Source organism: Chelmon rostratus, chromosome 12 (assembly GCF_017976325.1).
Source record: "Chelmon rostratus isolate fCheRos1 chromosome 12, fCheRos1.pri, whole genome shotgun sequence".
Lineage (NCBI taxonomy): Eukaryota > Metazoa > Chordata > Actinopteri > Chaetodontiformes > Chaetodontidae > Chelmon > Chelmon rostratus.
In genome coordinates, this window is record NC_055669.1 from 21706469 (window position 1) to 21720065 (window position 13597).

A 13597-nucleotide genomic window follows, 5' to 3' on the forward strand; every position below is an offset into this window, starting at 1 on the left:
GACAGAGAGCAGACTACAGAGGATAATGAGAAACAGATCTTTGGTTGAAGAGGAAGGGGAGGGAGGCGAAGCTAAGGAGAAGGAGGGACAAGGAGGAGTTGGTGGGGAGAAGAGAGGAAGGAGGAGTGAGGTTAAAAAAAAGAAAGAAGAGGAAAGGGGGAGGAGAGGGAAGAGTGACAGCCAAAAAAGGGGGGCCGTCGTGTTCGTCGGCACAGGAAATAGGCCCTCTTATGTTCACTAACTGACATCACTAACATCACAGCCCCGGTGGCCGTGCAGCCGGCTTACAATGGCAGGTTTTAGAGACAGTGAGCGGCTTGCCATGAGTCCTGCTCATGATTGGAATAACAATCATATTGTTTCAGGCTTAAATGTGTGAAAACAGTTATTGATGCTGAGGATGATGTGGAGATAAAGCTGACCGGAGTGGAAAAACAGCAGGAATTATGTAGTGGATTATGCACCATCAGCTGTGAGCTGTAAAGAAAAGTCATATGTGCCAGGTTGAAAATGTGTGCTGGTGTATTAAAGTTAATGTGAAGTGACTAAAAGAGAAACCTCCAGAGTGAGTGAGGAGGGGGGAGAAGAGGGAGGCTGGAGGTTGGGCAGGGGGGATTCATGACTGACAGGCCCAAGGTCCTATGGGGAATGAGTAACGGACCAACTGGAGCCGGGAAACCCACCCAAAGGCAATTAAGGGTAAAGGACGACAAAAATATTTGATAAACTTTTTTTTTCCTCTCTCTGTCTTGACCGGGGAAGAAGAGGAGGAGGAAGAAGAAGAAGCTATAGGGATGGCGATGGAGCTAGAATGAAAGAAGCGGCTGTATTTGGGAGAAATGTTTCGGAAAAGAGTGTGAGACATCCCGAGCGAAGATTTGAAGGCATGAAGGCTAAAAAAGTTGCAAATATCCGAGCAAGAAGCTGCCCTCATCGTGTGGAAACGGCGTGGAAAAGTTGCTGAAGTTACATCCAAACCATCCAGGAGGAGGGATATTTGCGCAATGACACACACATAGGAGGACAAAAGTTTTGGGATTGTCTCCGGAGAAAGTTTCGAGGCGCACCGAGGACGTTAGAGTCGCTGTATCCGACGCAGGGAGATAAGGTTGTATCTCTCTATCTGTATCCTGTCCCCGCTGCCGGAGGGCGATGGGGGCCGCGCCGGGCTCGGGCTGGGAGGAGGGCGAGTTCGAGTTCAAGTTGGTGTTTGAGGAGGACCCGCCGCCGCGGCAGAGCCAGGGGCCATCCCCGGTGCGCACAGCCGAGCCGGAGAGCTCCGTTCCCGGGGAGGAGAGTGAGGGCGCCCTGCTGCACCTGGACCCCTCCACCAGCCACAGCAGCCTGGGTTAGAGTCGTTTATTAGATGGTTCAATGTGTTGAAGTTAAGGGACACAGAAGACAGAGGAGGTCTGAGCGGCCTGACACTGGCTTAATGCATGGGAACTTCTGTGCGCGCGCGTGCAGCTGCAGTTGCATGCGCATGTGCCATATCGAGGCCCTTCATCTGCATGCCTGTGCTTATGAGAGTGTGTGTGTGTGTGTGTGTGTGTGTGTGTGAGTGTGTTTGATCTTGCATGTGTTGTGTGTGCGTGCCTCCATCTGTAAGCATGTGAGCATGTGTATATTGTTATTGTGTGTTTGCTTTGTGTGTTGTGTGCACGTGTGCGCATATTTGAGTGTATTCCTGTTTGCGTGTGTGCACTGATGTATGTGTGTGTGTGCGCGCGCGCGTGTGCATGTGTGCGTGCGGCCCCAGACTCAATGTGTTTCTAATCAGCTGTGCGTGTGAGTAGAGTTAACAGCTGCCATCTGGGAAGGAACCTCAACCTCTGTGTACTGAACATGCACCACATACACACCTCCCTCCCTCCCTCCTTCCCTCAGCCTCCATCTCCCCCGTTTTTCACTCCACACACGCGCACACACACACACACACACACACACCTCATATCCTCACATCCCCTCTTTCATTTGTTTCCCGCCCACACTGGCATACAGTCGCATTACCACACCCAATGCATGAAAGCGAGCTGCAGGAGAAACAAGAGAGCGATTCTTCACTCTAGGTGATGCAGTTTTACTTTTCAGAGCATAAACCTTGCTGTCAGCGCTCCTCGTGCCACTCCTCAGCTGACCACAAGTATCTATTGATGTGACATGGAAACTAGTGTGGCAAAACTTTTTTGCTTAAGCAATGTTGGCTTGCCGCCCTGGTCACAGGTTTGATGTGTCTACCAGTTGTGACCAGTGCAACCAAATCTGCTTTTCTTTAGTTGAATAACTTTTAGATGAAGTAAAATGTCGGGCTTCTTCAAATCAGAGTGTCTGTACAAACAAGGCACCACTGCTCTGTTTCTGTGTATTTTGCTGCATGCAATCCTTGGAATCATTTTTATACACAGTAACATGAGGCCAGAGACCGTTGTTGTGCTAAAAGCTCGGTCAACAGCGCGGAAACATTGGATTTTGTAATGACGGCGATGAAAAAACTGCATGACCTCGCAGATTTGTTTTGTGACCCCTGGGTGGGGTCCCTACCCACAGGTTGGGAAGCACTGATCTAAACATCTCTTTTCGTTGACAGGTTCAACTCACGACTCAGAATAATGTGTTGTTCTTGATCTGTTAGACTTGAGATTAGGCTTCGCAAAGCAATGACTAACTCACACAACATCTGAATTATTAAAGAGCAGTTTAAAGAGGAGAGTCTGAAGAGTTAAATTCACCATTAATTTGCATGGAAATTGCAACAGTTGGAGGAATTTCTGAAAAGAATATAGTTTTGTGTCTTGTTTGCGGTTCAGCTGAGGACACAGAATAAAGCATAGCAGTATAAAAAATTAGAGAGACTTTTCTTTTTGAGTTGATGAGGCTGACTGAAAACTTTGTTGCTAACTTTGTCTTCTGTCGCTCTGTACAGAAAAAAACATCAAAATGATTGTTTATTCGCTATCACGGGACCCATCAGATTGATCTTATGACACCTTGTGAGGGTCCTGACCCCCATTTGGGGCTCTAATTCTCACTCCATATAAGAGTGTTACAGAATATTAAACTTGTTAGGCTTAAGATGAGGCTTCCCACAGTAATGTGACTAACTCATTGTGTTCAGTAGCTATAAATCTAGGTAGCAATAAAGTTTTCTGCTGGTCTAAACACAAACAGAAGACTGAAGAGGTCGGATTTATAATTTATTTTCCAGAAAAATGTAACAACTGGTGGAAAATCTGAGAAAATAGACATAGTTTTACTTTTTTTTTTGCTTTCCTGTCCTGTTCCTCATCTCACAATGCTTCGGATTCATCTTGCAACCTCTTCAAAATGCTAACATTATGTTAATAATATGAATAAATGACCAAATGCTGTTTGTTAGGTTATCTTAATTGGCTATTTCCCACCCACTCTTAACATTGATACATAAATGCATATATGAATAAAACAAATGATTTACAGTTAAGTTCAATAGTTTAATAGTTAGTTCATTTGGCCTCTTAAAGATGTTATTTTTGAAGGGTGTATTTCAGCAGATTCTACACTAACTTCCTGTTTACATATTTGATTGTTTTTCATTGGACAGAGCTCAAGTCTTTACTCCTTAAGTATTATTAAATCACTGGTTTGAAAGCTAGTAGCTACAAAGAACTTAGGCAGGACTTCACACAACTCAGGGAAGGATTTACAAGTATCTTGTGCGACCCAGAAGTGGTCTGTACACACGTGTTATTTTAGATCTGTTAGACTTCAGATGAGGTTCCCCAAAGCAAAGTGACAAACTGATTGTGTACAATAACTGCCAGGTTGTAATAAACTTTTCTGCCTGTCTGGACACAAACAAATTATTGCTTCCTAAACACCTAGAAGTGGCCTGAAGAGGTAAAGCAAAATAAAGCAACAGCTGGTCTAAAAAAATACGGTAAAATTTGTTTTCAGTGTAGCGAAAATATGCGTTTTTTTGCCAATCGTCTTGTGATCCCATGTGCGACACAGTTTGGGAGCCTGATCTAAACATCACTTTCTCTGAGAGGTTCAGCTCAGGACGCAGAGTGAAATATGTCAGCGTATTAGATCCTGCACACTTGAAATGAGCTTCACTGTGTTCAATAAGTGTTAGGTACGTTTTCGTGGCTCGTAAACTCCTCTGCTGGTCTGTACACAAACATCTAAATCATTGTTTCATGTGAAAAATCCAGCAGAAGAGTTGCCTCAGCACTGCAGCTTTAATCACTTGGAAATATTTCTGTTGCCAGGAAACATTTCAAGAGATTTTTCACCCCGAGTCTTAATTTGTTGGCAGTTGCTGTTGTGTGTCCGCGTTGCCCAAAAATTGCGTGCATGGGCCGCCACTGCAGCGCAACAATGATCAGTTGGAGCCTCGCTCATTACACAGTAACTACTGTTTGGCTCCACGTGGAGGCCGACCACACCACGCTGGGGAAATTTTGTGGTGAGGACTGTGGCCTTAAGGGGTCGTGTCCTCATTCAGATGATTCTTTGGTGAATAGCAACAAGTTTTTGAGAATGTTTTCTAAAATTTGAGATGTAGGATAGCCCCAGATCCTCTTCGTTATGTACAAGAGTGTGAGATTTGGATCAGTGAGCCAAAAGTAAACTTTGATGATTTGGTGAAAACTCCCACTTCACCCTTTACTGCACTATTTGGGTGTATAATGGGAAAAATGTATTGAAATACTCAAAGTAGAGTTTAAAATTGGTGTTCTGTAAATTATTTCCATATGATTTTTTTGAGATTATGGAATATAAAACCAAATTCTGCTTTGTGTTTTACTTATAAATGCCAATATTTTTATTCTATTTAAATATGATATATAAATATTTAAATATAGAGTTTATCATCACTTTTAATATTTCTGAGCAGATTTTTGACACAGTTTGTGAAATAATTCACCAACACATTCTGTGCTGTCTCACTTTAGAATAAAAATGTAGTCATTCATTTAAAAATAAAAAGAGAAGCAGAAAAGAATAACAACATAAACAAAGAAGCATTCATACAATTCAATATCAGTGTATTAAATTTGAAGGAATAGTTTGACATTTTGGAAAATATTTATTCACTTTCATGCTAAGAGTTTGATGTTCAGATTGATAGCACCCTCACATCAGCAGCCGGTTAGCTTACCTTAGCATAAAGACTTGAAACAGAGGGAAACAGCTAACGTGGCACACAACCACCTTTAAAACTACAATATGTTAATTTTACACTTTTGTTTTTGTATGGATTCAACACCTGAGACCTGCTGTGTTAATTAGTGCACTTTAGAGTTGCTGATAGGTGGACTTTGTTACGTTTCGACAGAGCTAGGCTAGCTGTTTCCCCCTGTTCCCAGTCTTTATGCTAAGCTAAGCTAAGCACGGCTTGGCTCCAGCTTCATATTTACTGTACAGATGTGAGAGTGGTGTCAATATGAACACCCAACTCTCAGCGACAAAACAAATAATTGTATTTCCCCAAAACATCTTTATACTAAAAGTGAAACTGGACTAGCTGCAAAGACATTGACATCTTCTTTATGAAATTGTGGAAGTTTTCTTGAATTTTGCAGTTTCCATCAACCTTTTCAAACGTGATACTTCAAACTACGCTGATGGAGACACAGCTATTCACTGTGCACTTCCAGTTGCATGCATTTTCCGTATGGCAACAATTACAGATCAGTAAATGAAGAAAAACTGATGTGTAATGAATGATGTATGCATGTTGATGATAAAAAACGATTCTTTACTTACCACAAATTGTGTTTATAGTAGTTTGATTGACATCTAATGAGTCTCTCTCATGCCAGATGTAAGAGAACAGCAGGTTTCGATAGCTAACTGTCAGTTTGTGGCCGTGAGAAAAGATAAATGGGAGGTCACATGAGGCCAAAACCCACAAAATGTGATATAAAAAGAAAGTGTGTTCGAATGAAAGAAAAAAAAGTTGCATTTTTGTACTAGAAAGAGCCAAAAAATAAATTGTTGCCATGTGGAAGTAAAGGTGTATATTAGGAAAATGAACACACAGTAAATGTTTGCAGCATTTGTTTATAACACTGTCTTCTAACACCACGCTCAGTCTGATGATTCGTTCTCTCAGTTACAGACAACCACACGGCTGCCACTCACGCAGGACACTCGATCAGCATCCCCAGCCCGCCACCCTCAGCCAATCAGCGGGCGGGGATGCATTCCCCGCCCCCACGGCGAGCCCCCATCAGGGAGTTCAGTGGGACTTATGAGAGCCTACCGGCGCGCTCTGTACAGGTGGGTCCACCAAACTTCATCACTAACATACATTTTTACAGCTACCCAGCAATGATTTCATGGTCGTCAGTCGCACTTAGAGACTGCCTCATTTAGAACTAAGGTAAAGCTTCTTAGATCATTTCTTTGAGCAGCAAATACTTTGATTTAAGAAGCTGGAACAAGCAAACATTTGGCATTTTCCTTGATAAATGATTGATTATTAAATATTTGTCATTTTCTGTCTATCAACTGAGTCAATTTGTGGAATGAAAGCGATCTTCCCTCCAGGTTTCAGAGTCTCGTGTGGTGGAGTGTCCCAGCATCCAGATAACCACCATCTCCCCTGAGGACGACCCAGCACCCGCTATTTCCAGTTACTGGGACATGGGTGGTGGCGGCGGGTGGGACCGAGAGCGTCTCTACCTCCCCCTGCTGGACCCCTTTACTTACCGCGACAGATGCCCCGGCTCCCTCAGCCCCAGCCCTGCGTCCAGCCCCTCCTCCCGTGGCTGGCTCAGCCCCGCCTCCAGCTGCGACTCTCTGCTGGTGGAGGAGGAGGAACTGAACGAGGCCACGATCAACTTCGGGCTCTCGCCGTCCTCGAGACCTACTTCTCCCGGGGGTAAAAAGCGTAGAAACTCCCCCCTGGCTTCCCCCTGTACCTCACGGAGAGGCAGTTACTCAGAGGACCTGCAGGGATGCAACCTTGAGGGTGGAGACTCCATCACTCTGTCACAAGTTTCACCCAGCAGCTGTGAGCTCAGCATCCCACAGAAAACCAGGAAGACGTCATTGGAACAGGTGAAGACGTTGGCTCCATATTAGACATTATTCGCATATTAAGTAGTTAAAAATTAGCGCCGCATTAAAGTAGTGAATCGTGCTTTTTGTTTTCCAGTTGTCTCCCAGGGAGGTGGACCAGGAGCAGGCTCCGGGCCACAGCTCCCCCTGCCTGCTGCCAGAGACCCAGCAGAGCAGGAGGGAGCCGCCCTCGATGGGCATGGACTACCTCTCTGTGCCCCCTGCTCTAGCCTGGGGCCGGACCCGAGCCAGCGCCCACAGCCCTCTGTTCAGGCAAGGGTACACACCACCGCACACATGATAGCACCCATCAAAGGCATCACAGTTTGAAGCTCCACATATTGATGCTTGAGGCTTGGTTACTCAAATTAAAAACAAAGGTACCAATGTGTCTCCATCATTCCTCTAAAAAAACATGTTTATACTGAATAAAATTTGTTTTTCCTCTGTTGTAAGTCAAGTTTTTACAGCAGCTGTGCATGTGAAGGAATCAGCACTGTGAGCTTTCTGGACTCAATACGCACATTTAATTGATGAATTTGTTCATCCAGATGACTAAAACCCAAAAGTCTTACTTTTCCCTAACTGTCTCCTGTCATGTTTGCATGTGCAAATTATATGTCAGTCTCATTATTTGGCCTGTAAACTAGACATTCATTTGCATCTGGTGCGCTCCTTCCATGCTTACTGTCTAATGTTTTTTTGGCGTTCAACACTTGTAGGTCTAACGCCCTGCCGCCACTCGACTGGCCGCTGCCGTCCCAGTTTGACCAGTACGAGCTGCGTATCGAGGTGCAGCCCCGCCCTCACCACAGAGCCCACTATGAGACAGAGGGGAGCAGAGGAGCCGTCAAGGCTTCACCCACAGGACATCCTGTCGTCAAGGTGAGAGCCAAACCTGCGGATTCGTGCAGCCGCATCAACCTGCACCTTTACCTGTACCGTTACCTTTAACACCTTGTGTTGAAGGTAACATCTGTTGCAGCTGAGGCAGAAATGTTGTTTTCATAAGGCTGGAACAAATTCTAAGGCCTTGTGTTGTGGCTCACTGCCGTTGGCCTCATCACAGCTTGATCTCCTCCTCCTCACTGTGTCTCTCTGTGCAGCTGTGTGGATACGCAGAGAGGAAGCCGCTCTCCCTTCAGGTTTTCGTAGGAACAGCTGACGACCGATCGATCAGGCCGCATCCTTTCTACCAGATACACAGGTACGGAGCTGTATTTCCATTTAAAGTTAAGCTTATTACCAAGCTTCCCGCTATGGTACATTAATATTCAAGGCCACACAACATGCTGTATAATCATTATCTGACCACTGTGGCTTTAACCATTGCGTAACTCACCACCAGCTGCTTTTAGTGTTGGTCCAGGAAATTTCTTGCACCAGTTGTTGTCAATGTAAATTGCGCTGGATGAGAACATCAGCTTAAAGCAGAACATGTCAAATCTTTGAATCTTTGAATCTTTGAATTGACCGTTCATCTAAACTCCAGACGGACGAAGACGAGGTGCCTCATGTTCTGGTGCCTCTTATTCTGCCCAGTCTCGGAGCATCTATGGGATATTTTGTTGACAGCATATAATTCATCTGTGTCTTAGCAATCGAGACGTCTCCTTGAACACATTCTTGTTCGTTCTTTTCATGAATGCATATACATATAAACTGAAAAGTGTTGCATTGAGTTTTGCACACTTTGCAGACACAAATAATTTCATATTTATTTAATTAGATGCTACACATGTAGGGCTACATACCAATGGTTCATTTTCAATAAACACACAATTGTTTAACCTAGACTGAAAAATAGAAATAAATACCATTGTAAGTTTAGGAGCCCAGGGTGACATTTCTTGATTCTTCCTGAATCCAAAGTTATTCAAATTTACAATGATACAACACAGAGAAAAAAATCAGAAAATCTTTACATTTAAGTAGCTGTAAACATGAGACATTTTTGCTTGATAAATGACTTAAATGGCCGGTCAATTGTCAAAATTGCTGTCAATCCGTACCACCTTATCCAGTTTAGGGTTGCAGGTTGTTGCATGCAGGTTCTGAAAGGAGGCAGGGTGCACCTGGGATAGCACACCAGTCTTTGATCCAGCATAGAAAACTGTAAATGTAGGGCCGTTAAACTGAGCTGTTTCTCCACTCTCAGGGTGACGGGGAAGATGGTGGGAACTGCCAGTCATGAGAGCGTCCAGGCGGGCACCAAACTGCTGGACATCCCCCTTAACCCCGAGAACAACATGACTGCACTGTGAGTAGCAGTTGTGTGTATGTTAGAAGTGCCAGCGAGCAAGTGAGCAAGGCTTGAACCCCTAACATAACGGCTGAAGCACTTGACAGCATGGTTCAACCGTTGGAATGTGAAGCAGGATGCTGCACGAGCAGGTTACTGTTTAAAAGATCATCCTTTGTGTCGCAGCATCGACTGTGCAGGGATTCTGAAGCTAAGGAACTCGGACATCGAGCTGCGAAAAGGAGAAACAGACGTCGGGAGGAAGAACACGCGCGTCCGTTTGGTTTTTCGTACTCACCTCCCTCTAGCGCCCCCTGTGGCCCCGCCTGGTCGAGTCCTGGCTCTGCAGGTTGCCTCCCTGCCCATCGAATGCTGTGAGTAGCTGGTCAGATGCAGTTTTATGGAGACTGAACTGCAAAGAGGTTGTCCAAGGTGATTTTTAATTCGCCGACTGTCCCCCTCTCAGCCCAGCGCTCGGCTCAGGAGCTGCCCGTCATCGAGTCTGTCAGTCTCACTTCCTGCTCCGTGGAGGGAGGGGAGGAGCTTCTGCTTAGCGGCTCTAACTTCCTGCCGATCTCCAGAGTCCTTTTCATGGAGAGAGGGACAGGTAAAGGTCCACAGGGGACACAGAATCCTCTCTGATGTTGCTTTCTCATCTTTTTTTCCCAAGTAACTTGATGAGTTCCTGACTGAAGTGTAGCCAGTAAAAAATACAGAAATAAGATTACAGAGTCTGAAAATACATTAATATTAATTTAATTGATAATTAGGTTAGATCATTTAGTTTTGAAAAGAGCACCACAAATTCAGTGTTTGAGCTTGTTTTCTACTCTTTTATTTAGTAGCTGAGTGTAAATGAGTACAACTCAGTACAGTGTGTGCTGTGCTCCATCGTTCCATAAAGGCTATTTTAAAGCAATCACTGTGATATCATTCAGTGAAAAAACAGGAAGGATAACAGTTGCTCTTTCTATTTTTAGCTTTTGTAAATAAGGAAGAAGCGTAGGCTAATAAGACCAACAGTGTCAGTCAATACTTTTACTTGCTGTACTTCTACTATTTTGAGGCGCTTACTGACATACTTTACTTGAGTATTTTCCATAACTACTTTTCCTTCCACTACATTTATTTGGCTGCTTTATTTAATTTGATTCAAATCAGTGATACAAAATATAACTAGTATATTCCAATGTATTATTAATATAGATTAAGCCACCCAGCTGTAGATACATTAATTTAAGTGAGCTCCACCTTTACCAGCTGCAACATTAAAGTGGTGCTTACACATCAGTGCATCACAAATTGTAATCCAATAACATACATTATTCTGACATGGGTTTTAGTACTTTAAGTATATTTTGATACTAATGCTTTTGTACGTGTAGAGTTTGAGTGCAGGACTTGCAACATCACTTGTCTCCACTGGCAGCTGTTAGTGTGATGCAGTGTGAGCAAATTGTATTCATTAAACTGACTGTGTGTGTGTGTGTGTGTGTGTGCGTGTGTGTGTGTGTGTGTGTGTGTGTGTATCTAGGCTACACTTAATTTCCCCTTGTGTTCTTATCTATTAGATGGTAAACTACAGTGGGAGGAGGAGGCTCATGTCGACCGGGACAACAGCAATGAGGTAAGTGTGTATGTGATGTCAGTCTAAGTGAAGAACAGTCTCTTCATCACTGATCAAAGTCAGAATTTAACTCAGCAGACACAACGGAAGCATCTGACGAATCTCACCTGTGATTTTCCGTCTCCACACCTGTTTTTGTTTGTAGTGTTTGCTGTGCGTGAGGGTCCCCGCTTACAGCGACCTGTCCGTCAGCCGGCCGGTGTCGGTTAGTCTTTACGTCTCCAACGGGAAGAGGAAAAGGAGCAGCACTCACTGCTTCAAGTATCTCCCCAGTGAGTGTCCAGCCTCACCTCATATACAGCTACGCTTATTGATTAATTAATACACACAGAAATACACACACATACTTCCCTCCATGATTTACAAGTAGAAACACTGTGTCAACTGTGTCATATTGAAAATTTACTGACTTTTGAAAGAAAGGGAAGATGTCAGTGATTTTACTCTGCTTTTATGTCACTTTTTACATCAAAATCTGCCTTTTTTAATGCATAATCAATATTATGAGTCGATTTCTCCAATATTTGTACTCACTGAATTGTTTTCTCCTCACAGTTATGTTCAAAGAGGAGGACCCGCTGCTGTCCCGGCCCTCTGTGCTGCCTCTGGATGGCGGGTCTGTGTGTCCTGTGGGGGGTCAACCCAGGATGGACAGGGGTTTCCACGTGAGAGGCGACCACCTGGCTGACGACCGAGGCCTGGGCTTCCACCTGCCCCCCTACCCCTCCACCTACTCCCCCCCGTGCCCTGCTATGGGATACCATGAGGAGTACTGCTCTAAACCCGACGCTGCGGTGGAGGAGCCCGGTGGGTCGAGGGCAGCCTTGTCCGAGCGTCACCCCAGCTTCGAGAACCTGGAGCTGGGCTTCACCGAGCTCCTTCCGCCTCTGTATCCCCGCGGGCCGCAGCCTCCCTCCCCCTCCCCTTCCCCGTGGCTGGACTCACCCTACCTGTCCTCCTCGCCGTCTCCCTCCCACTCCTCCTCTCTCAGCCCGTTTCCTGCCAGCAGTCCCATCTCGACCTCCCCTCTACCTCCCATCCCCACCTCCCCTTACCCGCAGTACTCTGCTTATCCTCAGGAGGTGTGCCCCTCCCCTCCCTCCAAACCCAGCCCATATCAGGACATCTGCTCAGCACCCTACTCCCACTACGATGGCTGGGACCCCCAGGCGAGGGTGCTGGGGACGGGGCATGGGGGAGAGAGGGATGCCAAGATCCAGGAGTGCCCCCTGGAGTTTACCAGCTCTGCCTCCATGCACCACATTACATTTGAAGAAGGTGAGTTGCAAATATTTGTCTTTATCTTATTTAGTTCAAATGTGAAATAATCTGATCACCTGTTACCTGTGGAATGTTCCAAACAGGTGTTTTTGGAGCGTTCCACATCTTTCCCAGTGTTTTGTAGCTCCTGTCTCAACTTGTTTGATATGTGTTGCTGCATCAAATTCAGAACAAGCAGAAAAAATACAAAAATCAATGAAGCCAATGAGGTCAAATATTAAATATATCGTCTTTGTGCTGTTTTCAGTTGAGTTTATGTCAAAAAGCATCAGCAAGTTATCACATTCTGTTTTACTTCTAGCGTCCAGGCTTTTTTGGCATTGTACTGCGCACTCCTCACCTGAAAATAAAAATTTTGACTCAGGGTGGAGCTGTATGGTTACAAGAGTGTGCAGCCCCTAAACAAACTCTTCTTAAAGTTCTTAACAGATGTGGCCAATGCTCAATAACTACTAGTGATGATAAATAGAAATTGTTCATCCCTATAGTGCAAAATGACAGAATAATGTACAGAGCAGCCAGGATCGTTATTGATATTTGAATCAGATTATAATATATCAGCCTATATTCATTTTTTTCATATTGATATTTATAGTGGGAAGTTTAACAGTTGAAAAATGAAGTTGTCAGTGTCCTCCGTTGGATAAACTATGTAACAGAGACACTGTTTCCATGCTATTTCTGCACTTTTTTGATATATAAACTGATAATTATATATTAGTGATGTTAATATCAGCTAATCAACTGATATAATGCAGGTGTTTGTGAAAGATGAGAGAAATTTTTCAGATGAGCTGCAATTAATTACAGACTGCACCAATGGCACTGAGTATGTAAGGTGGATGAAAGGATGGAGCGGTGAACAGGATTGTGATTTTCTCTTCTCCCTCCGCAGTGACGGAGTTCATCGGGGAGGACATCCAGTCTTACCAGTCAGGCTCACAGATGGACAACCAGCCAAACTGAGCTCAGAGCAGCTCGTCCCTATTTGATATTCAACGTAATTTTAAATCCATTATGCACTTGGTATTGAGATGCATGGCTCCAGTTACATGCAACATTGACAGGGGAATTTGATTAAAAGGACACTGTTGTAATTATGACCACAGTTAATTGTTATTGTTTTATAAAGGGAAACTAATGTTTTTAACATGTTTTCAATATAAATTATACAAGAACATGCTCGGTTTGGTGTGGCTTATGTGTTTTACATGGAAAAACCAAAATGAACACTCATAGAAGGCGAATCCAGAACAGAGGGACTGAGGGAAAAACGCTTAAACCTTATGGAAAACTAAATGGCTTAATAAGATATTATGCAACATATCTTGTTCTCTACGGCATCCATTATCCCACATAACTATATAAATATATTTCCTTCAATTGAGGAGACACAA

The 13597-nt window shown here is 44.2% G+C and overlaps 1 protein-coding gene across 1 annotated transcript; it reads left to right on the forward strand.

Annotated features, from left to right (window-relative positions):
• The first annotated feature begins 761 nt into the window (after positions 1 to 761).
• On the forward strand, positions 762 to 13373 carry nfatc4 (nuclear factor of activated T cells 4). The gene is made up of 13 exons (XM_041948639.1): positions 762 to 1348; positions 6101 to 6267; positions 6538 to 7050; positions 7148 to 7323; positions 7773 to 7935; positions 8157 to 8257; positions 9209 to 9310; positions 9479 to 9666; positions 9759 to 9899; positions 10864 to 10919; positions 11065 to 11191; positions 11475 to 12197; positions 13096 to 13373. Exons 1-13 carry the CDS (start codon positions 1153 to 1155, stop codon positions 13164 to 13166), a joined length of 2724 nt encoding a protein of 907 aa, XP_041804573.1. The 5' UTR covers positions 762 to 1152; the 3' UTR covers positions 13167 to 13373.
• The last annotated feature ends 224 nt before the right edge of the window (positions 13374 to 13597 follow it).